The 21517-nt window shown below is 39.4% G+C and overlaps 1 protein-coding gene across 2 annotated transcripts in view; it reads left to right on the top strand.

Annotated features, from left to right (window-relative positions):
- The window catches only part of TRIM24 (tripartite motif containing 24), a 140148-nt gene that overhangs the window by 81533 nt on the left and 37098 nt on the right, over nt 1-21517 (top strand). For both annotated transcript variants that reach the window (XM_037049120.1, XM_037049119.1), the window contains exons 4-7: nt 5325-5457; nt 11455-11571; nt 14305-14419; nt 17876-18022. In XM_037049120.1, the coding sequence (XP_036905015.1) occupies nt 5325-5457; nt 11455-11571; nt 14305-14419; nt 17876-18022 (512 nt within the window). The remainder of the gene's footprint in view (nt 1-5324; nt 5458-11454; nt 11572-14304; nt 14420-17875; nt 18023-21517) is intronic.

Raw genomic sequence — 21517 nt, 5'->3', positions numbered from 1 at the left:
CACACACCTGAGAGCCGGCTCAAGGGGGGCCCGGTTTGCCTGCGGGAAGCAGCAGAGGGGACCAAAATCTGAGAGAAGCAGAACAAATGCCATTGCCCCTCTCGGACCCCGCCCCCACATACAGGGTCACAACCCAGAAACTGGGTCACCCCACCCTGGTGAAGACTTAAGGCTCCGCCCCTCATACATAGAAACAAGATTTCAAAAAAAATGAGGAGAGGTTTAGGAACCTCCAGGACATCTTTAAACGTTCCAACATCCAAATTATAGGGGTACCAGAAGGGGAAGAGGAAAAGCAACAAGTGAAAAACCTATTTGAACAAATAATAAAGGAGAACTTCCCCAGTCTGGCAAAGGAATAGACTTCCAGGAAGTCTAGGAAGCTCAGAGAATCCTAAAGAAGTTGAACCCAAGGAGGAACACACCAAGGCACATCATAATTACATTACCCAAGATTAAAATGAAGGAGAGAATCCTAGAAGCAGCAAGAGATAAGGGGACAGTCACCTACAAAGGAGTACCCATCAGACTGTCAGCGGATTTCTCAAGAGACCTTACAGGCAAGAAGGGACTGGAAAGAAGGATTCCAAGTCAGGAAATCCAAAGACCTACATCCAAGACTGCTCTACCCAGCAAAGCTTTCATTTAGAATGGAAGGACAGATAAAGTGCTTCTCAGATAAGGGCAAGTTCAAGGAGTTCATCATCATCAAGCCCTTAATATATGAACTGTTAAAGGGACTTACCTAAGAAAAAGAAGATAAAAAATATGAACAGTGAAAGGACAGCAAACTCAGTTACTAACAACCACACCTCAAACAAAAGCAAACCAAGAGTACAGCTAGATCGGGAGAGGAACCATAGAAATGAAGAACACATGGAGGGTTAGCAACAGGGGAGTGGGAGGAGGAGAAGGGGGGAGAAGATACAGAAAATAAGTAGCATAGACTGTAGGTAGAAAATAGACAGGGGGAGGGCAAGAATAGTAGGGGAAATATGGAATCTAAAGAACTTGTGACCCATGGACATAAAGTAAAGGGGAGGAATGGTGGGGGAGGGGGTGTGCTGGGGGGAGGGGAATGAAGGGGAGAAATGGGACAACGAATGGCATAATATATTAAATAAAATATACTAAAAGGAAGAAAAGCTAAAAAATGTAGATAGATACATGTATTGTAATGAAGAATTTGGGGATTTTAACTCTATAAAGGAAGTGAGGTTGATAGTATCACTTGATAGGGTAAAGAAATGTTCAGGGACTAGAGATACTGCAGTACAGTGAGTGCAGTTAACCAAGAATCGGATGATTAGAAGTTATTTCAGTAGGGCCTGGCTGGTGTAGCTCAGTGGATTGAGCGCGGGCGTACGAACCAGACGATCGTGGTTCGATTCCCAGTCAGGGCACATGCTTGGGTTGCAGGCCAGTTTCCAGCAGGGGCCAGTTCCCAGCAGGGGATACTCGAGAAGCAACCATACATTGATGTTTCCTTCCTCTCTCCTTCCCTTCCCCTCTAAAAATAAATAAATAAAATATTTTTTTTAAAAGTTATTTCAATAGGGAGTTTGAATTATGATTCTAGAAATGGAACAGATCTTGACAATCAAACATCTAGCGTGGGATCATGTTGTATATTAAATGGAATTAAGTAGCTAAAATGAAGTATAGGTTTCTAGAGATGAGCAGGTCTGAGAGGCTTGTCTTTATGTGATAGTCTTTGTGGATTTCTGACTCATCTACAGTGATAAAAAGATTTAGTCCTAGGAAGATGGCTATGAATCAGGATCTAAAATCTTCAGTAAATAAAGGAAGTCTATAATTGGGTGATATGACATCCTAATTATCTAAATCAAAAGCTTTATAATCATTTCTCACCGGAAGGTATAAACCAGGGTGCGTCAAGCCAATTAAGGATGTACGGTCACCCTATCAACTGTGATGCCCAGATCTCATGACCATCAAGAAGGATGCAGGGACGATTTTCAAATTAGGAATCTGGAACCCTCTTCGGGTTGCTGGAATTCTTGTAGGACGTTTGGTCCTATCAGAAATGTCTGTGAGCGTATTTGGTCCTGTCAAGAACACCCACACTTAGAAAACACCCCTGAGTTCACATATCCCAGGACATTTATTTATGCTTTTGATTTATAGAATTAATACATTAAAAACCCAGGTTTTATTGATTGAATAGGTGCATTGCCTATAATAATCCTCCTTTCTTCAGTAGCCTGGTTGGTAATGTCATGTGGCGAGGGTCACAGACCTTTGGAGTAGGTGGAAGGTCTCAGTGGGCATTTTGGACAGGACCGAACGTCCACTGATCACCGGGGTTCATTTCATTTAGTCTTGATGTGCTGTGCTTTTAGTTTACTTTTACAGAGTTCCTAGTTTTCTCTCCTTGTTTTCCTTTTTTCATTCTGAATTTTATGTACTTTTATCTTTTTAATCTGACTAGTAGGTTATCTTTTGTTTTAATAACCACAGAAATAGTTCTTACATTTAGTTATGTAATTATCCATTATATGTTTTTAGCTCATTAATTTTATCTTGAATTCTTTTTAGTTCACCTTAGTTTTAGTTTAAAGTTCTGTTTTTAACTTCTTTGAGATAAATACTTGATATTTACTTTCATTTTTTAAAAATTATGCGTTTAAAGCGTGATGTATGACTTATCACTTCAATTTCTCACTTTTTTTTAAAGATAGTCTACATTTATGGTTACACAACAGTTGGGGATTTATGAATTTTTGTGTTTGCTTTTTTCTACTTTGGTAGAATATAAAGTGATGGAGAGATGTTCATGATGTATATTAAATGCAAAAAGGAAGTTGCTGGACAGTATGATTATTTTGAACCCAAGAATTCATTAAAAGCAAAAGGGAAATTTTCCCAGTGCTGGGGTTTTGTTTGTTTCTGGTTTCAACTTTACAGTTTTATTATATTATGATCAGCAAATGGTAACTGGTAGCTCATTTTGCTTGCCGACATACATTTAAGGATTTTGTAAATGTGGATAATATATTAAAATAAATTTCAGATAAATAAAAGTATATAAAGAACAGAAACCAGAAGAGCTTACTATACGGGGGTGGGGGGGTACTAAAGATTTTTATCTAGAAAGGGGAAAGACTTTTTAAAAGCGGTTTTCAGATGAGATCGGGCACGTTCAGGGTGGTGGTATGGCCATAGACTAAAAGCAGTTTTCAAAAACTAAAGCCATATAAAATACACAAATGAATACATTTTTCCATTAAAAATTCTAAGGAATGTGCTTGGAAAAAAATATTAAATGTATTTACAATTTGATAAGAAAGAATTGGACAGAAAATAAGAGGTTATAAACAAGCAAATCTTGAAATGCAAATGGTGAATGTGTTGAGTTTTTTCATCTCAAGTTACTAAAGAAATGTATCTAAAGTTTGTGAAATCTCCTTTTTCTTATAAAATTGGTGAAGATTAAATAGATTGAGAAAGCCTCACTAGGAAGGTAACAGTCAGTTAGGAGTACATATTGCTGTTTTGCAGGACCAATGTTTTGGATGACTGTTTCATTACGTATATATAAATTTCCACTTGGTCCAATAATTCTGTTACTAGGAATTTGTCTTATGGGGACATTCACTGCTTTATGCATTTTATTTGTTTTAGCATTTTTACACAATATTGAAAAAGGAGAAATATTCAAATGTCCACTGACAGGTGGTATGTCCATTTGGTGCAATAGTATACAGTTAATAAATATGTACATGTATTTATTAAAACAAAAAGGTATATAAGATAGAGTTAAAGTGAAAAAAGTTTACAAGACAGCATGTGTAGTGCCATTTTTATAAAATATTTACTAGTATATGTTCCATATGTTTTGGACCATAAAACTCACCCAGGTTTTAAGAAGAAGAAAGTAGAGGGGAAAGTTTTGAAGCAAAAAATGTGGTAAAATATTTAACATAAATACCATAGTATTTCACCAGTGTAAATGTAAAGCTACATTCAGACTATAAAATGCGCCCNGGGTAGGGTATAGGGGGGTAAATGGTGATGGAAGGAGACTTGACTTGGGGTGTTGAACACATGATAAAATTACACACAATAAAATTATAGTTGGTGTTTTATGGAATTGTACACCTGACACCTATAAAATTTTATTAACCAGTATCACCTCAGTAATGTCAATTTAAAAAAAAATAAAAAAGATGCCCACAAAAATAAAATAATAAAATACAAGAAGCATATTTAAGTATATGAATCAAGTAGGTCCAAAATGTTTTAAAAATAAGGCATTAAACAATGATTTAATATGGAAAAGTAGTATTGGAGGCTGAAGGAGAAAAAATCTACTGTTCTCTCTACTGTTTAGAGTTAGTGAAAAATAGGCTACATTTTTGTTATATTTTTCCCCTGGTTTGTAACATTATTATCTCGATCAAATATTCTCTTAGAACTTCTAGAATCTTGGTAAGTTCACCCAGGTTTTAAGAAGAGGAAAGTAGAGGGGAAAGTTTTGAAGCAAAAAATGTGGTAAAATATTTAGTATTTCACCAGTGTAAATGTAAAGCTACATTCAGACTATAAAATGCGCCCGCCCTTTCCTCCCAAATTTAGGGGGAAGGAGTGTCTTATAGTCTGAAAAATACGGTAGTTACATGCATTGAAAAACATCCAGAGGAACACATACCAGGTTATTAATAGTGCTTATCTCTGGAGGTGGGATCATTTCTCAAATGTTTGGATTTTATACTTATACTCAGATATCTGGTGTTTACTGTTTAATTATCACTTCTGATATTTTCTGTTTAACATTATAGCATAAGCATTGCCTACTTTTATCCCTGGTTTGTTTATCGAGAAGTTACGTGGATGACTATAATATGATAATGAAAACTTTATTTTTATTTTTATGTTAATGGGTATCCTTTGTTAGGATTTTTGCAAAAGGGGGGAATTTTTGTTTTACCACATCCTTGTTAGATTTTCTGAATTGCATTTTAAAAAATTTCTTGTATTTGGAATAAAAATATCAAATTGTTCACACTCACTTATCTGGGCCATTGAGACTTGAATTGTATAAATCATATTTTTAACTACATGTTTCCTTTTTCCCTGAATTAATTTGAATTTGTACATTGGAATGTGAAAAGCACATTTTTCTTCTGAAATGCTGAAAATGCGTAACATTTTCATATCTGTAAAACCTAGTGGTAGTGATATTGTCGATGAAACAATTTGTAGCTCTTTCATATATCTCAGTGAATTTAAATTTAAATAAATATTGTAATTATTTACTATTATATTAATTTTGTCTTTTCGACTCCTGTTGTTTCTTACAGAGGCGGTTGGTGTGACCAGTCAAAGACCAGTATTTTGTCCTTTTCATAAGAAGGAGCAGCTAAAGCTTTACTGTGAAACATGCGACAAACTGACATGTCGGGACTGCCAGTTACTAGAACACAAAGAGCATAGGTACCAGCATCCTTCGTCATATACATGGGTTTATAATGCAGCTTTAGGAGACTAGGGGGTTGCTGGCACCCAGCCACATGACAGTCTGCAGATGCTGTTTAATAGGCCAGCAGCATGTTGGCCTATTCAGGAATATTTCAACTTTGGCCCTGTTGACATTTTAGGCCAGATAATTGTTTGTGGGGGCTGTCCAGTGCTTTTGTGTTATTTAGCTTCATCTTTGACCTCTCTTCATCCAATTCCTCCTATTTGTCACAACTAAAAATGTATTCAGACATGGCTTTGGGAGCAAAATCACCCTGAGCTAAGAACCACTAACGTACATACTGTTTTAAAATATGCAGAACATAGCCTTGTCTAGCATGGCTCAGTTGGTTGAGTGTCGTCCTGCAAAGTGAGAGGTTTCCAGTTCAGTTCCCAGTCACGGCACATGCCTGGGTTGCAGTCCTGGTCCCCGGTCCTGGGTCCCGGTGCACCGAGAGTCAACAAATCAGTGTTTCTTTCACACATCGATGTCTCTTTCCTTCTTTTTCTCCCTCCCTTTCCCTCTTTAAAAATAAGTAAAATCTTAAAATATATGCAATGTAAAATAATATTTTATATTTACAAACACTGGACCTTTGTATTTTCAGCTGTTGTATCCCTCGGCTCCTTGTACTTTCCTGTGAGCATTTGGCTGGAATTGACTTTAGTGCTCTTTGGAATAAAGCATGCCTTTTCCGGTTCATCATATTTCCTACTAAAGCTTACTTTTTTTGTTTTAGTAAAAGGCGAAAGATTTATTTGCTCTGAAGAAAAACCAGAATGTTAAAGCTTACTTTTAAATCTGACCTTTAAAGGCATTTCAGTTAGTAACCACTGATTTAAACAGTCAGATTCTGATTAACTTACACATACATAACTGCTTAAAATGGTTTAGGCTCCTAATAATGGCAGATTGGGTAATTTGGATCAACCGTCCCGGTGAAGATAGAAAACTTGGACTAAATACAGAATCATTGATAAGAAATTTTAGAGCTCAATTATAAAGAATTGTTGGACCAAGTTAGGTTGGAATGGGGATAGAATGGTAAGGGCTTTTTTCCCCTTTGAGGCATGTGCCTAGAGATTGAAGACTACTTTATAATAGGCTCACAGGGCTGGGAAGACAGTAATTGGGAGTTCAGGGGTCATAGGGGTTGAAGTCTCCTTGCCTTGAGCTGGGACCCCAAAAGTCTACCTTATTATAGTAAAGATGAACTATCTAGTTACGTAGCTTCCTCACAGGGTCTAAAGCGCAGCATCAAATCTCTATTCAAAGTTGTATTAAATTAAAAAAGTATTTCTGGTGCCCCAAGGTACCTGATAGGATCAAATACAGAACTTCGCTGGAGAAAGAAAACATCATTCTAGGCCTCGAACTTAGTTAATAAAGAATTTGCAAAATGGTCCAGCCAGTACATAATTAAAGTTAACCAAGTATGCTAGGAGATAATACAATATGAACAAAATTTAGGAGTAACAAGAAACAGTATGAAAATGCCTTCAGGGCTGCATCTTGTATTGGAGATAAGAGACAAAATGGAAAATCTGGGCAGAGAACTGAAAAATTAGAATAACTGAAATTAACTCAGTAGAGAGTTTAATAGCAGATTTGACATAGTAGGAAATGGAAGTTAATGAACAAGAAGGAATTTAAGATTTCCAGACTGAAGCATGATAAACAGAAGAATGGACAGTAGGAGAGGGACAGACATGATGTAACACAGGGAGTAATTGGATTCTAAGAAGGAGAGATAGGAAGGAAGGAACATTTGAGAAAAGGATATATGGCTTAGAATTTTGTGATACTGAAGAAAGACATCTAGTCCATATTTAAGAAGCTCTATCACTCCCCCACAAGATAATTTGAAAAGTAATTTTGTAAAGAGCAAAAAGAAACAGCAAAACTAAAATTCTGTATACACAGCAAATATACTCAAATAAGGTTCATGAGAAAAAAAACATTTTCGGACAAAATAAACTGGGAGAATATGTATCTGGTAAACCATCACTCCAATGTATACTTTGGGCAGAAGAAACATGGTAGGTGATGGATGCATGGCAGAATGAGAGCAGTTAAAATAAGTGTGAGTAAATCTAAATGATGACTCACACAGCAGACATGTTAGGAGGCTTATGCATAATTTCAGATGTGGGTAAAAAATGCAAATCATTAGATGATAAATCAAGATCTGCATTTTTTAATATCTAAAGTAGTCACTGAAAGAATAGTAAAAGTGTAGAAGGAGAGGATGGAATAAGTAACAATCATTTTAAACACAGGTCAAAGAAATAAAAAGCAACAAAGAACCGGTTGGATTTAATAAGGACCTTATATGTTTATATATATATAAATGTATTTGTGATTATAATAAATGTAAATGGGTAAAGTGTTCCAAAGTAGAAGATTTCAGGCTGGATGAGAAAGAGTATATAGAAAGTCTGCTATTTGCTTTTTATGAGAGAAACATCTAAAACCTACATATGTGAAAAGAATGAGGGGAAAAGATATACCATACAAAGACTCACCAAAGGCAAGCTGGCATAGCAGACAAAGCTCATTACTTGAAATAAAACAGGTTCTTTTATTTTATAATGATAAATGGTTTTCTTCATCAAAAAGACAGCAGTTCTAAATTTATGCCTCACAACCTTAAAATACACGAAGAAAAGCCCTCCAGCTGCTATCCTGTGTCCCTGTGTGTGCTTGTTCTCAGCTGCTCTGCCCGAGACCCCCCAAGAGCCAGCCCTGGTGCCCCACTCGGCCCCATTTCCTCTCCTGCAAGATGAAAGAAACTATCATGAACCAGGGGAAACTTGTCAAACTGCAGGCGAGAGTACACGTTGGTGGGGAATAGTTTCTTAGGATGTGGTTTAAAGAGGCTTTTCTGGAAGCCGGGTACCTATGTGACCACTTCAAGGGAGCTTCTTGTAGAAAGAAGGTGGTACACAGAACACCTACAGTGGATGATATAAAACGTCTCCAGTTCTCCCTAACGAAGCCAGGGAAAAACAGCCCCTCTGGTATTGAAGAGGTGGACATGTTCACAAACCAAGAACAGTGATCATTTGAACAGCCTACAGTTTGGGCACCCCTGGCAGCGATCACTTCGACTTGCACGAGCCGCACTGAGACAGAGTAGCTGGCAGAAGTGCTGCCCCGCGTCTTAAACCAGCGCGGCGCACAGTCTGACTAGTTGCAGGGGTCTGGCCGAAGCTCTGCCCGAACAACCCGTGGATGGAGAAGCACCACTCGCGGCTGCAGAGGAGGGAGGTGAAGGTCTAGATCTTGGGGAGAATTATGATTCATGTAATTTGTGTATCTAAAGAATAAAGGAAACATTATAAAACCATCTCAGTAGAAGCAAATGTGAAATTAAAAATATCACCCATGATGATAATCTTAGCTTAACATTATAGTACTAAGATCCGAAACAATGCAGTAATGAAAAAAAGTTCAAGATGAAAACCTTGTTACCTTCTGAAGGAATTCAGAAGGCCATGGTTCACAAATATGATTATGTACAGAGGAAATCAAATAGAATTATTATGTGTGTCTTTCTGCCCTAACTCTAACAGCCCTGTTTATAATAATAAAATTACACTTTTAAACTGCATTATGTAAAGTACTGTATTTTGTACATTTTTTTGAAAAACTTAAGTGAAACTCTTCATGTGTGTCTTCTACATCAGTCTGCTCTAGAGATACTCTTGAGTCATCTTACACTTTTTGTCAGAGGTTATCATCCTCACTTCTATGTTAATATTTTAAAGTGCCTCTTGTTTAAAAGTGATCTTAAAAAAGGTTTATAGCATCAGGACTTCCGCCAAGATGGAGGCATAGGTGGAAACACTGTGCCTTCTCCAACAACCAAGTTTGAATGCAACAAAGGTTTGGAGAAGAAAGACACAGCCAAAGAACAGAAAATTGAATTATATGAGAGTCCGACAACAACAACAACTAACCGTTAAACCGGGACAGTAAGAGGGGTGGAGCCAGCAGTGGAGCAGGGTCGGGCAGGACAGATCCCCCGACCTAGGCTCCCAGGCAGCCCGGACCCAGTCGGGGTGTGGGGCAGACTGACCTCAATCACATATTCGCGCACAGTGAGACGGACCATGCAGGCCCCAGGGGGCGAGGGCTGATGGCTGTGGCACACTCGAGTGCAGTGGGATGAAACGCGCAGGTCCCTGTGACGGTGGCAGCTGCCGCACCTGTGGGGGCCTCGTTGGGAGGCGGCAGACGGGACACCATTGCTCCTCTTTGACCCCGCCCCCACATACAGCGTCACAACCCAGCAACTGAGTGGCCCTGCTCTGCTGAACACCTAGGGCTCTGATCCTGCTACATAACAGGCATGAACAGCCCAAAAGATGGCGCAAGAAGAACTCAAAGTCCCAGAGCCCATAACTCTAAGTGACCAAGAAATTGCCAGCCTCTCAGAAGCACAGTTCAAAGAACTGTTTATCAGGATGCTCACAGAACTGGTTGATTATAGTCAGAAATTAGAGAAACATATGAAGGCTAAACTCACTGAAATGAAGGGAGATGTCCAGGAAACCAATAGCGATGGAAAGGAAACTGGGACTCAAATCCATGGAATGGACCAGAAGGAAGAACAAAACATCCAACCAGAAAGGAATGAAGAAATAAGAATTCAAAAAAATGAGGAGAGGCTTAGAAACCTCCAAGACATCTTTAAACGTTCCAACATCCAAATTATAGGGGTACCAGAAGGGGAAGAGGAACAGCCACCAGTGGAAAACATATTTGAACAAATAATAAAGGAGAACTTCCCCAGTCTGGCAAAGGAAATAGACTTCCAGGAAATCCAGGAAGCTCAGAGAGTCCCAAAGAAGTTGGACCCAAGAAGGAACATACCAAGGCACATCATAATTACATTACCCAAGATTAAAATGAAGGAGAGAATCCTAGAAGCAGCAAGAGATAAGGGGACAGTCACCTACAAAGGAGTTCCCATCAGACTGTCAGCAGATTTCTCAAAAGAGACCTTACAGGCAAGAAGGGGCTGGAAAGAAGTATTCCAAGTCATGAAATCCAAAGACCTACAGCCAAGATTGCTTTATCCAGCAAAGCTTTCATTTAGAATGGAAGGACAGATAAAGTGCTTCTCAGATAAGGGCAAGTTCAAGGAGTTCATCATCACCAAGCCCTTATTTTATGAAATGTTAAAGGGACTTATCTAAGAAAAAGAAGATGAAAAATATTAACAGTGAAAGGACAGCAAACACACAGTTATTAACAACCATGCTTTAAACAAAAGCAAACCACTAGGACAGCTAGATCAGGAGTGGAACCGTAGAAATGAAGAACACATGGAGGGTTAGCAACAGGGGAGTGGGAGGAGGAGAAGGGGGGAGAAGTTACAGAAAATAGCATAGACAGTAGGTAGAAAATAGATGGGGAGGGCAAGAATAGTAGGGGAAATATAGAATCTAAAGAATTTGATACGTGGTTATAAACTAAGGCGGGGAGAATGGTGGGGGAGGGAGTGTGCGGGGTGGAGGGGAATGGGGGGGGAAATAGAACAACTGTAATGCTATAATCAATAAAATACATTTTAAAAAGTGTATAGCATCAAACTTTCATAGTTATGAAATTGTAAAGTAGTTAATCTGCTTAAATATCTGTGATTACCTCTTGGCAAGTCTGCCAAGTGAGCTCTGTGAGCCTCTAAAACCGTGATGATGGATGTGTACCTTTCCCAGATTTTCAAAATAATATAAAGAGTGTTTCTGAATATTATCTGTGGAACCTCCATCTTTCTTAAGGGGTACTTCTGAGAGAAGAGTAAAACCTGCCTTATAGAGATATATTGGGTATTTTAACTGACTGTTTATATCTTTTATAACTCTTATTATTGTAAATAGTTTTTTATTTTTTCTTTGCTTTGGAGCTTTTCCTCATTTTACATAGATGTGTTTATGTGAAATCATTGATTTATCATTTTACAGATATCAATTTATAGAAGAAGCTTTTCAGAATCAGAAAGTGATTATAGATACGCTTATCACCAAATTGATGGAAAAAACAAAATACATCAAATTCACAGGAAATCAGATCCAGAACAGGTAAGTATACATTTATGGTATTATAACAGGTCATCTTTGTATAATGTGTTAGGTATACTCACTTTTAGGACATTTTATTCAACTCATGGTGAAGTAGATCACACTTCTAGAAACTTTAGGTTTCTGGGTAGTTTCTATTTGAAAGCATCTTTTCAGCCATGAAATTTTCAAACTGTAATAGTAAGCTGCATTTTACAGCAGTTCATTTAAGGTATTTATAATTCATCATCAGTGTTTTTTAATTTTAAATGAATATTAAGATTTAAAAATAAAATTAACCTTTCCCAGTGTTGTAAAATATTTTAACACTTGATTGTATACATAAATGTTATTTTAAGAATTGCTAATCTGTGAGATGCCTGCTCTGGGCTGTCATCTTTTAACTGCAGTGGGTTGCAGATATTAGGATTGGGACACAGGGATCATTAGACTGTTCCACACACCTTTTATTCTTCGTCATATACAATACCTACATAGTTTCTACATACTACCCATTCTATCTTGTCCTCCAAAGAAAGATATCATCAGCTGTCCAAGGCTCGTGTCTCACAGTCCAGCGAGATTGGGCGAGCAAACACTCACCTCCGCGAGGAAGAGGGAGTTAGTTTGGCTCCCTTCTCTGTCACATTAGGGCACACAGTGACATTTTGCAGCTGTACAACACCTATGAAATTTCATGTCCCCTTCCTTTTATTTTGCATGCAGAAATAACATTCCTCTGACTAAATAAATCAAGAAATGCTTATTAGAAAGAGCGTGAATGAGAGAAGCCTCACCGGGGATTTGAGTATTGTTCTCAGGGAAACTTGTGTAAGCCTTTTGTGGTTCATCTTTCGTGAGAGTGATCATACCCTGTTACTCTTATACTTTTGGAACATGGCTAGCGTTGGGCACTGGGGAATTTTTCCAAGGAATTCTTTGGTTTACCTGACTGATTGAACAAAAAAGATTCTTAAATTAACTTTTTCTTGATGCCCCATTGTTAGTAGTATATCTGTTCATTATTATATGTTGTGGTAGTAAAAGTTTTAGTGTGGATCTTTTAGTTGTTATTCTTTCTTGTCAACTCTAATTTCATTTTACCTTTCTCTTTCACGTAATAACTATAGTTAACCAAAAGCTATTTCCCTTACGGTGTTTTAATCACAATACTGTACTTTCCCAAATAGAGTAATTGGTGGGTGTAAAAATTTTTGTAACCGAGTAACTGAAAACTTGTAATGCATATTTATAGAAAAAGGAGAGGTAATTACAGTCATTTCTATCATCTAGTGGCAAATGGTAGCAATTGTAAAATTGCTAATTTTATGTGAAAGATTTACCCTTGATGAAATTTGCCCTTTTGACTTTTTTCTTATTCGTTCACAGTGTGTATAGTATGAACTCTGGGGCAGATTTCACTTTTTTTTTATTCACATGTGGCTATCCATCTGTTTCCACACCATTGTTGCTTTCGAGTTGCCTTGGCCCCTTCGTAGAACATCACCTGACCGTGTATGTGTGAGGATATTTCTGGACTCGAATTCTGTCCCGTTGTGTTTTCCTTTTTTGCCAATACTCCACTTTCTTCATGACTGTGGCTTTTTTAATAGTAAGCTGTAAAATCAGATACTGAGAATGCTTCAAATTTATGTTTTTACCTTTTTGTTAATGGTTTAAGCTGTTTTTACAAAGTAGTGCACTATTGTTTGGAAGGATTTTGGTTTTTCAAGTGGGGATAAAAAGGAAAGAACCTTTGGTTTAGTTGTTAATTTCTTACATCTTTATTCCCTACCTGATTATAGAAGGGTTAAATTTACTGGACTGACTTGATAAGCAATTCGTTTGTACACATATGCACAAACATGGCACTGGCTGTTTTTTTCATTCTATTCTGCCGCCATGAGGGTTTAAATTAGTTTCTTTAACCCTATAGCGAATATTGATGTCAAATAATTATCTTGAAGTATTTACAGCAGAGAATAGAATCTCTGCCCCTTTGGTCTTAAGTTTTGGAGGGTGAGGATGGGAGAAGTGAATGAAAGAAACGTTTCTTATTTGCCTCATAATATTCAGTGGATGCCCCAGTTCTTTCCTGCTTCTGTTATATTCTGCTTTGATGCTGCGTATTTCTTTCTGTCCATCTCCATCTCTATGAAAACAGCATTTCCATTATTTCTAGTCAAAGGAAAAAACATAGATGTTGGTTGATTAAACATTAAGTAGTTTGGCTGCTTAAAGACAAGTGTGTTATTAAAAGTAACAAACTACTCTTGTCTTTTTGCTGCTGCTTTTCGGGTACGAGGGACAGTGTAGCAGGTCAGATGACTAAAGAGGAGTGACATGTGTGCCCTCTTCTTAGTTTAAGTGAACACACTAGAGCTCTTTCCGAGTCCTTGTTTTCTTTATCTTGTTTATTAATCTTTTTTTGTCTTTCCTTGTAGGCTGAGGGTTGATTTTCCTGAGTGTCATCATAATCTTTCCAAACCATATTTTCTTAAAATGTGTTTATTCTCTTACAGTTTTACCCACTTTGAGTTTAAAATTGAATTAAGTGGCTATATCTTTCAGAAGAATTGTATTTCTGTTGTCTTATCTTGAAGAAAGTTAATTTACTCAGAAGGATCCTTAGAAATAACTGAGCTTTTAAGTGTTGAAAACATTTTAATCTAATGTAGACCTTAAAAATCAATTTTGAATATGTAAAACAAGTTTTCTGCCTTAGATCTTGCCCCCCTTCCGTTTAATTTTCAGGATAATTGAAGTAAATCAAAATCAAAAGCAGGTGGAACAGGATATTAAAGTTGCTATATTCACTCTGATGGTGGAAATAAATAAAAAGGGAAAAGCGCTACTGCATCAGCTCGAGGTGAGTGAGTGGTAATGGGGCGACCAGGCGGAGTGATTCAGTGTCGTTTCACGTGTGTTTGTGAATTTGAAATCTCAGCCTCTTTCATACGGTTGTTAATTGTTTCTCCATTCTCATGGTTTCCTTTGCCAGGCTCTACATTGTCAAGCTGATCATTTATGACTGTATAAAAACAGTAGGAATGCTTTTTCTTGAATGTTAGTCTTTGTAGTACTATAGCCTGAAAGATTAGAGCAAAGCTACATTAAGACAGTTTAACTGAGGGCTTGTAGGAATGGGTGCTGTCTAGCAAACAACAAACTTATTTAATAGCATCCATGAGGTTGGACTATTTATGTCAAAGGATGGAAAATACATTTGTGATGGTATATCCAGTAACAGTTTTTTTAAACCAGATGTTATGATGGTGTTTTATAGATTGTAATTCTTTATTCTTTTTCAGTCAGTTTCCAACTACAGTAATTCTGAGTAAGAGAATTTAAGCATTTTTTGAACTTTTGACATACCCCATAAGGTAAATGTAGATAACTGAATTATTAGAAATCTTTGTGTGAAGTGTTAATGATCAAAAACTCAGCTGAGTACATTTGAAGATCTATTTATTAAGCAGCACATGAATCTGGCAGCATCCCGTCTAGCAAGCAGGGAGATTTTCCCCCTAGGAATGTCTCTGTTCTTACTGTTTACTCAGAGTCAAACACGGTGCCTTGCTTGCAGGAGGAGCTCTGTACACGCTGATGAGATGAATCACTTTAGAGATTCTTTGAAATGACAATTTTGCATCACCAAAGGGGAGGGGCAAAGTTGAGGAAAAGTTCTAGAAAGATACTGTTACACTAAGCTAGCTTCTATGTAGTTCTCAATTATATACATTTAACCTTATGAGATAGTAGGTAAAAGGAGGTGCTGCCTGCCCTTAATATTTTAGAGTCTTACTTGTTAAAGCCAGTACTTAGGGAGAAATGCTTAGAGTAGTTTGGATAGTTTCTCGCTGCAGATAAGAAAAATATTACTACTTTCATCAGCTGTTTTGCATACCTGAAAGTCAAGTCCAAAGTCAGTATTTGACTTCAGATAATATTGAGGTTATGACTTCTACATGACATATTAACATATTAATTGCACAATACTTTAGAATTCTTTTAGTATAATGGTGCTGAGGGAATTCACAGTAAAGAAGCAATTTAGGATGAGGAAAGAGCCCTAGCCTAGCCGGGTTAGCTCAGTGGGTTAGAGCATCGTCCTGATATGCCAAGTTCGCAGGTTCAGTATCCAATCAGCAAATATAAGAATCAACCAATGATTGCATCAGTAAGTGGAACAACAAGTTGATCTCTCCCTCTCCTTTTCTTCCTCTCTCTCTCAAAAACTCAATAAAAAGAGTGATAAAAGAGTAAGTAAAAGAACTGTAATGTTTGAAGATTTTTAACAGACTCCTAGAAATAATTTAGTTAAACGTCATTATAGTTGACAAAATTATAAGTTCTTTTTCAGAAGGTTCTGTCCCTTCTGCAAAAAACTATGGCCACTTGCATGGCTTATCAGCCATACCAAAAACAAAGACTAAAATAATTCTGTGTTCTTTTAGAAACAAATATTTGGTGAAGAAGTATTCTGGCTAGCAGGAATCAGACCCCATTTATAGTAACTATTTTTTCAGGTTTTATGTTTTTTTTTTTTTTAATAGAAGGCTTTAAACAATTTTAAGAGTTTTCAAAGCTCTGCTAAAAATCAGTTAATGACTTCAAATTGCTTTCTCGGAGATTAGTGCTGACTGTGGTTGTTTTCAAACTTCACTGTAAATCCGAATCACTTGCAGATTTTTTTTAAAACATTAAGGTGATAAACAGCTTTGACCAAAGCTCCAGTCTGTATGGATGAACTTGATCATCAGTATTATTTTTAATCAACTTATTTTGCTTACAGTTTTCATAACACCTTTTAAATATGGCTGTAGTCTTCCTACCCATTCTCCTGGTTCTCAGAATCCTCCTTTAAGGTAAATAAATGCTGTCATTTTTATCTAGGACTCGAGATATCAGCCGAAATAGGTGTTGCAATGGAAGACCAAGAAACCAGACCTTTTGATTCTCAATTTGGAACCTAATTAAAAGTTAGGTTAGCTCATCAATCATTGTCAGGCAGTAATGATACCTAATTAAAAGTTAGGTTGCAAAAGTTAGGTTCTAGGCAGAATTTCTCTTCTTTCTTTTTTTTTTAAATTTATTTATTTACCTTTACAGGGGAAGGAGAGAGGGAGAGAAACATCAATGTATGGTTGCCTTTTGTGCGTCCCCTGCTGGGAGTTGGCCTGCAGGGAACCGGCCTGCAACCCAGGCATGTGCCCTGACTGGGAATTGAACCACAATCCTCTGGTTCGCAGGCCTGTGCTCAATCCACTGAGCTACACCAGCCAGGGCTTCTTCTTTCTAGAATGTGTCCAAACAAACAGTTTTTAAGGAGGTCAGAAATAGCTTAGTGAGTAAGTTGTCTCTGAACTTTAAATGAGACATGGGAAAGCCATTGGCAGTGGCTGCAGTCTTTCCTTTCATTCCCTTAAATGTCTATTTTCCACATTCGAAACTGACAATGGCTAGGATCTAGATTCATTTTTTATTGAGATCATAACTCCATATTGGAATGTAGGAATTTTACTTTTAAACTCCCCCCGCCCCTCTGAAGCCAGCGGAAAGCCCTATACTCTTCCCCTTTCCTTGCTGGGTAGAGGAGATTTTTGTTTAGAGACCTTTAAAATAACCCACCTTCAGTGGTCTTCACTCTTTACTAACCTGTGTTCTTCCTTGTGTACTTCCCGTAGAGAAAGGTGAATGTGCTTTTATGTAGCTTTTCTGAGAGTGCATCAGTGCCATCAGTCACTATATCAATGGGTTTTCATGTAATTTTAGACAAAAATAATATCTCTCTTACCACATACAAATCAAACACGTTGTCTGCCATATGGCATGACTAGGCGCAGACTGGTTGCAATCAGGACTAGAATTCCTGAAAGGTGAAAGCATGTCCTTGACTAAACCATGTGATCTGGTACCTTGACTAGATTGTGTGGGTGGGGAGGGTACATCTATTTTATTTTGCATATTGAATTTAACAGACATCTACTGTATTATAGCTAATCTACAATTTTTGCTCTTTTTGGACATTGGAAGATACCTGAACACTCACCTAAATCCCAGAATATAGAGCCAACTGAGGGCAGGGTGCCGAGGCTGCGGAGGCAGTGGTGGTAGCGGTGGCGGAGGCAGGAGCCATGGTTCTACGTGGTGTTTCAGGTCACAGCGTTTTGCTGCAGTAAAACGGATTTTTTTATACTAGGGGAGAAAAGCATTATGAGTATTTTCAAGTTTTTAGAAGTGGTGCTTATTCTAATTTGATAATCTGAAAAATGACCATTAAGATATGTTTTAGGCAGAATTAACTTTGAAATTTTCTTTTCAGAGCCTTGCAAAAGACCATCGCATGAAACTTATGCAGCAACAACAGGAAGTGGCTGGACTTTCTAAACAGTTGGAACATGTCATGCACTTTTCTAAATGGGCAGTTTCCAGTGGCAGCAGTACAGCCTTACTTTATAGCAAACGACTGGTAAGATGGATCAAATGTGACGTTTACTATACCCTCAAAATACAAAGAGAAACAGTGGAGTTACTAGAATTCTTAAAATATGGAAATGGTCATTAGTCTCTTTGTGCTTAAACGCCTATTACCTATTGTGAGGTGCTCTGCCTGCAAGCGAGCATCCCTGTGCCGCACCCCCCCCCCCCCACAGCTACAGGTGAGAGTAAATCTACCAAGACGTGATCTGCATGGGGAGGAAAGATGGCCAATCTCTCAAAGGAGAAGGGCCAGGAGCCTATTTCTCAATGGGCTTTTATTTGGTTTATTTGCGTAGGAATATAGGGTGTATACATAAAGCTCATCAATCATTGTCAGGCAGTAATGATCAAACAGATAACATTCAAAGAACTCTGAGGGCTTATTTTGAGTCAGAGTCAGATAACTAAAGGGCCATAAAACTTTGGGGAAACAAACTCATTTCATGCTTGGACCCTTATTTAAATTGAGGGTCTTAGCAAAGCAGGTTTCACAAGATTTTATGCATTCTTTCTTAGGCCTGATCACCCCGGGGAACCCACCCTTTCCAGCACAGGCCTGCACCTACCTCTGTCTGGCATTGTTTCAGGCTAAAGTCAGGCAGGGGAAGTAAGGCAGCCAAAAGATTAGGATATTTCTTGCAGACAGAATGAGGACTCAGGCTATGTCAAAGCCAAGGGGCAAGGGTCCATCACCCCCTTTTTCTGTAACCCCCAAGTCCTTCCCTGAGGGCCTCCATGTGATCATGCCTGTCTTAAGTCATTCCGCCTTTGAAGAATCTTACCCATCATTGGCTAACAGGTCATCCGGGGGCCAAGCAGGTTGAAGTGAAGGGGGCAGAGGCGGTGCCCCCTGCCAGGGAGATAAGCTTTGTCTCCTTAATGGCTTATAGTCCCAAGGTCTTTTTACTCAGCCTTAGCCGCCGGGTCGGGGGCGGGGGGTGTGTTACAGCTTCTGGAACCAATCAGCGTGGTTCCTAACAACCTATTTCTAATTTTAGCTGAAAAAATACAGAAGTGGTATTTCCAGTCAAGATGGCCGCCTAGGTAAACACTGCTCACCTCCTTGCACAACCACATCAAAGTTACAACTAAACTATAGAACAACTGTCATTTGGGACTGTCAGATATTAAGCTAAATGAAAAGTCCTACAACTACGGAACTAAAGAAGAAACTGCATTGAGACTGGTAGGAGGGGCAGAGACATGGAATGGGCTGGTCCCACATGACATATATCGGATAAAACTCAGGAGGGACATCCTAGGAGCGAAGGATCCCAGTCCCATACCAGGCCCCCAAGCCCAGGATTCCAGTGTCATGAAGAGAAGTTGCTATAACTTCTGGTGGTAAAAACCAGCAGGGATTGAGGCCGTGGAAGACAGAAACTACCGGACTCCCTGACAGGTCCTCTTATAGGGCCCATGGACGGCCTCAGACTCACTCCCTCTGAGCTCCAGCATGGAGGCAGCAGATTGAAAGGCATCAGAGACATATGGGCAGAAACTGAATTGTCAGGCATCAGGGTGAGAGCTCAGAGGCAGCTTCACCTAGACAGCAGTGCTGGCAAAGGCCACTGTTCCTTTTCTGAGCCTTCCCATCACAGAGCACAGAGCTGGCAGGTGGGCACCATATGGGAGACTCCATCAACCTGCCTCACACTGTTTGCCCAACCCTGGTGATTCCCTGAGGCCCTACCCCATCCAACTTTGGGGCCCACCCAAGCTGACTGCAGTGGCTTTTCCATGTGAATGGCTTGTCTCAGCCCATGCTTTAGGTTTTCCTAAATTCTCAAACAGGCAGCATCTGGCTTCACTGAGTCCCGTACCTCTTGCTAAGTTGCCTCAAGCCTGGCACTAGCAGCAGACAGCCGTAGTTCACAGTTTGACCTCAGCTGGACACCACCAAGCCCAGTGAAAGCAGCTATCTGCAGATAGCTTTGTAGCTTGTGCTGTATGACCCTGGACAGAACACAAGCAGTGGCTGACACAGGATGTGTCACAGGAGGGCACAGGTAACCAGGTTCTTCGTGATCACAGACAAAGAATTGAACTGAACCCCCAGTGTATAGCAGAGAACATGGGAGCAGGCCAACTCTAAGCAGAGATTGACTTTAGGAATTGGAGGGACTCTATTCTTATAGGGCGGATCCTTCCTGGCTAGTTTTGGCAGGCTTTTACTGTGCATGTACAGGTAGTTGTATTACTTTAACGCTACTGCACATGTGTTCTCCATGATTTTCCCTGATTGGCCGCCAGGGAAGGGGGTCCCACAATATTACCAAAGTGACCCCCCCTTCCCCTGGGGTCCCCCTGTACTATGTTCACTTTTCTTATCACCAGAGAATTATAGCTCTTCGTGTTAGAGATTGGTGAGAAGGAAAGGAATTATTTATTCAAGTTATAAAGACTTAAGAGTAATGACTTAATGTCTTCATCAATCCCAAATTCCCTTAAAACACCCACAAACACACACAGACCTTGCTTCCCTTCTTTGCCCAGTCTGGGTTACCTTATCTCAGGAAAAGAAATAGAAGTCCATGGATCAGGCAGCCTCCGGTTCTTCCCAGTAAGCCATGTTCAACTGTTAGGCCTCCCTTGGTTCCCGGCACCATCGCTGTATTGCCATGACCTCCAGTTCTTACACCGAAACCACATGGCACCTTCTCGTGACCCACCAACAAGAGTCCTTTCCCCCGTTTCCTTCCTGCAGCATCTCTCCTGCATTCTTTTGAACTAAGAGAGAGCTCTGCATCACTGATACATCTTGCTTTCCAGCTTCCTGAGCTGTGTGGCAAAGGGAGACCCAAAGCCACGTGATTCTCCCCTGCCCAAGCCCTGGGGTGATTCTCTGCTAAAGCTGAGTGGTGGTTCTCATCATGGCTGCCGCACCTGGGTTTAAATCCCAGCGCTAATCTTCCTCTGCAGCCCCATTTCCGACTCCTCCCACAGTCGGCTACACTTGCCAGCACTCTCATATCTCCCAGCTTTTCTGGGCTGCCATGGTAAGTCTGGGCAGGTGTGGCCCTGTGGCTTGGAGCCAGTCATCTCCAAGGTCTCACGCAGGCTCTGTAACCAGGGGAAGTCACCTCTTAGTTACATCTAGGGTGGAAGTCACTCCCTTCTCCCTGGCTCACAGCATGGCCACAGCTATTTAACATACCTATGAAACCAGTTAAAGGTTATAAATTTGGTAAGTGGCCATTCTAGAGGTTATCTGCGAAACTGTTGCTATGCAAAACAGCTCTCAATGGCCTTGCTCCATGTGTCCCTTCCCCCAGCTCACACCTGTGGTGGGGCGGGGTGGGGTGAGGACATCCTATATATCTTTCTGATATTTCCTGGACACTTTGAGTTCTAGACCCCATTACAAATCCTTCTTTTTAGGAAGGATTTGCGGCCCCTGGCTGCACCCTTTTACAGATGTGCCAAAATAAAAAAGCCTCAACTACAACAGGCGGGTATACACAGCCCACACAGTGGGTGTACC

The sequence above is a fragment of the Sturnira hondurensis genome, unplaced genomic scaffold, assembly GCF_014824575.4.
Source record: "Sturnira hondurensis isolate 20B ecotype Veracruz unplaced genomic scaffold, ASM1482457v3 Scaffold0006437, whole genome shotgun sequence".
NCBI classification, from domain to species: Eukaryota; Metazoa; Chordata; class Mammalia; order Chiroptera; family Phyllostomidae; genus Sturnira; species Sturnira hondurensis.
The sequence above is the reverse complement of the archived record's forward strand: the minus strand, read 5'-3'. Positions and strand labels throughout refer to the sequence as shown.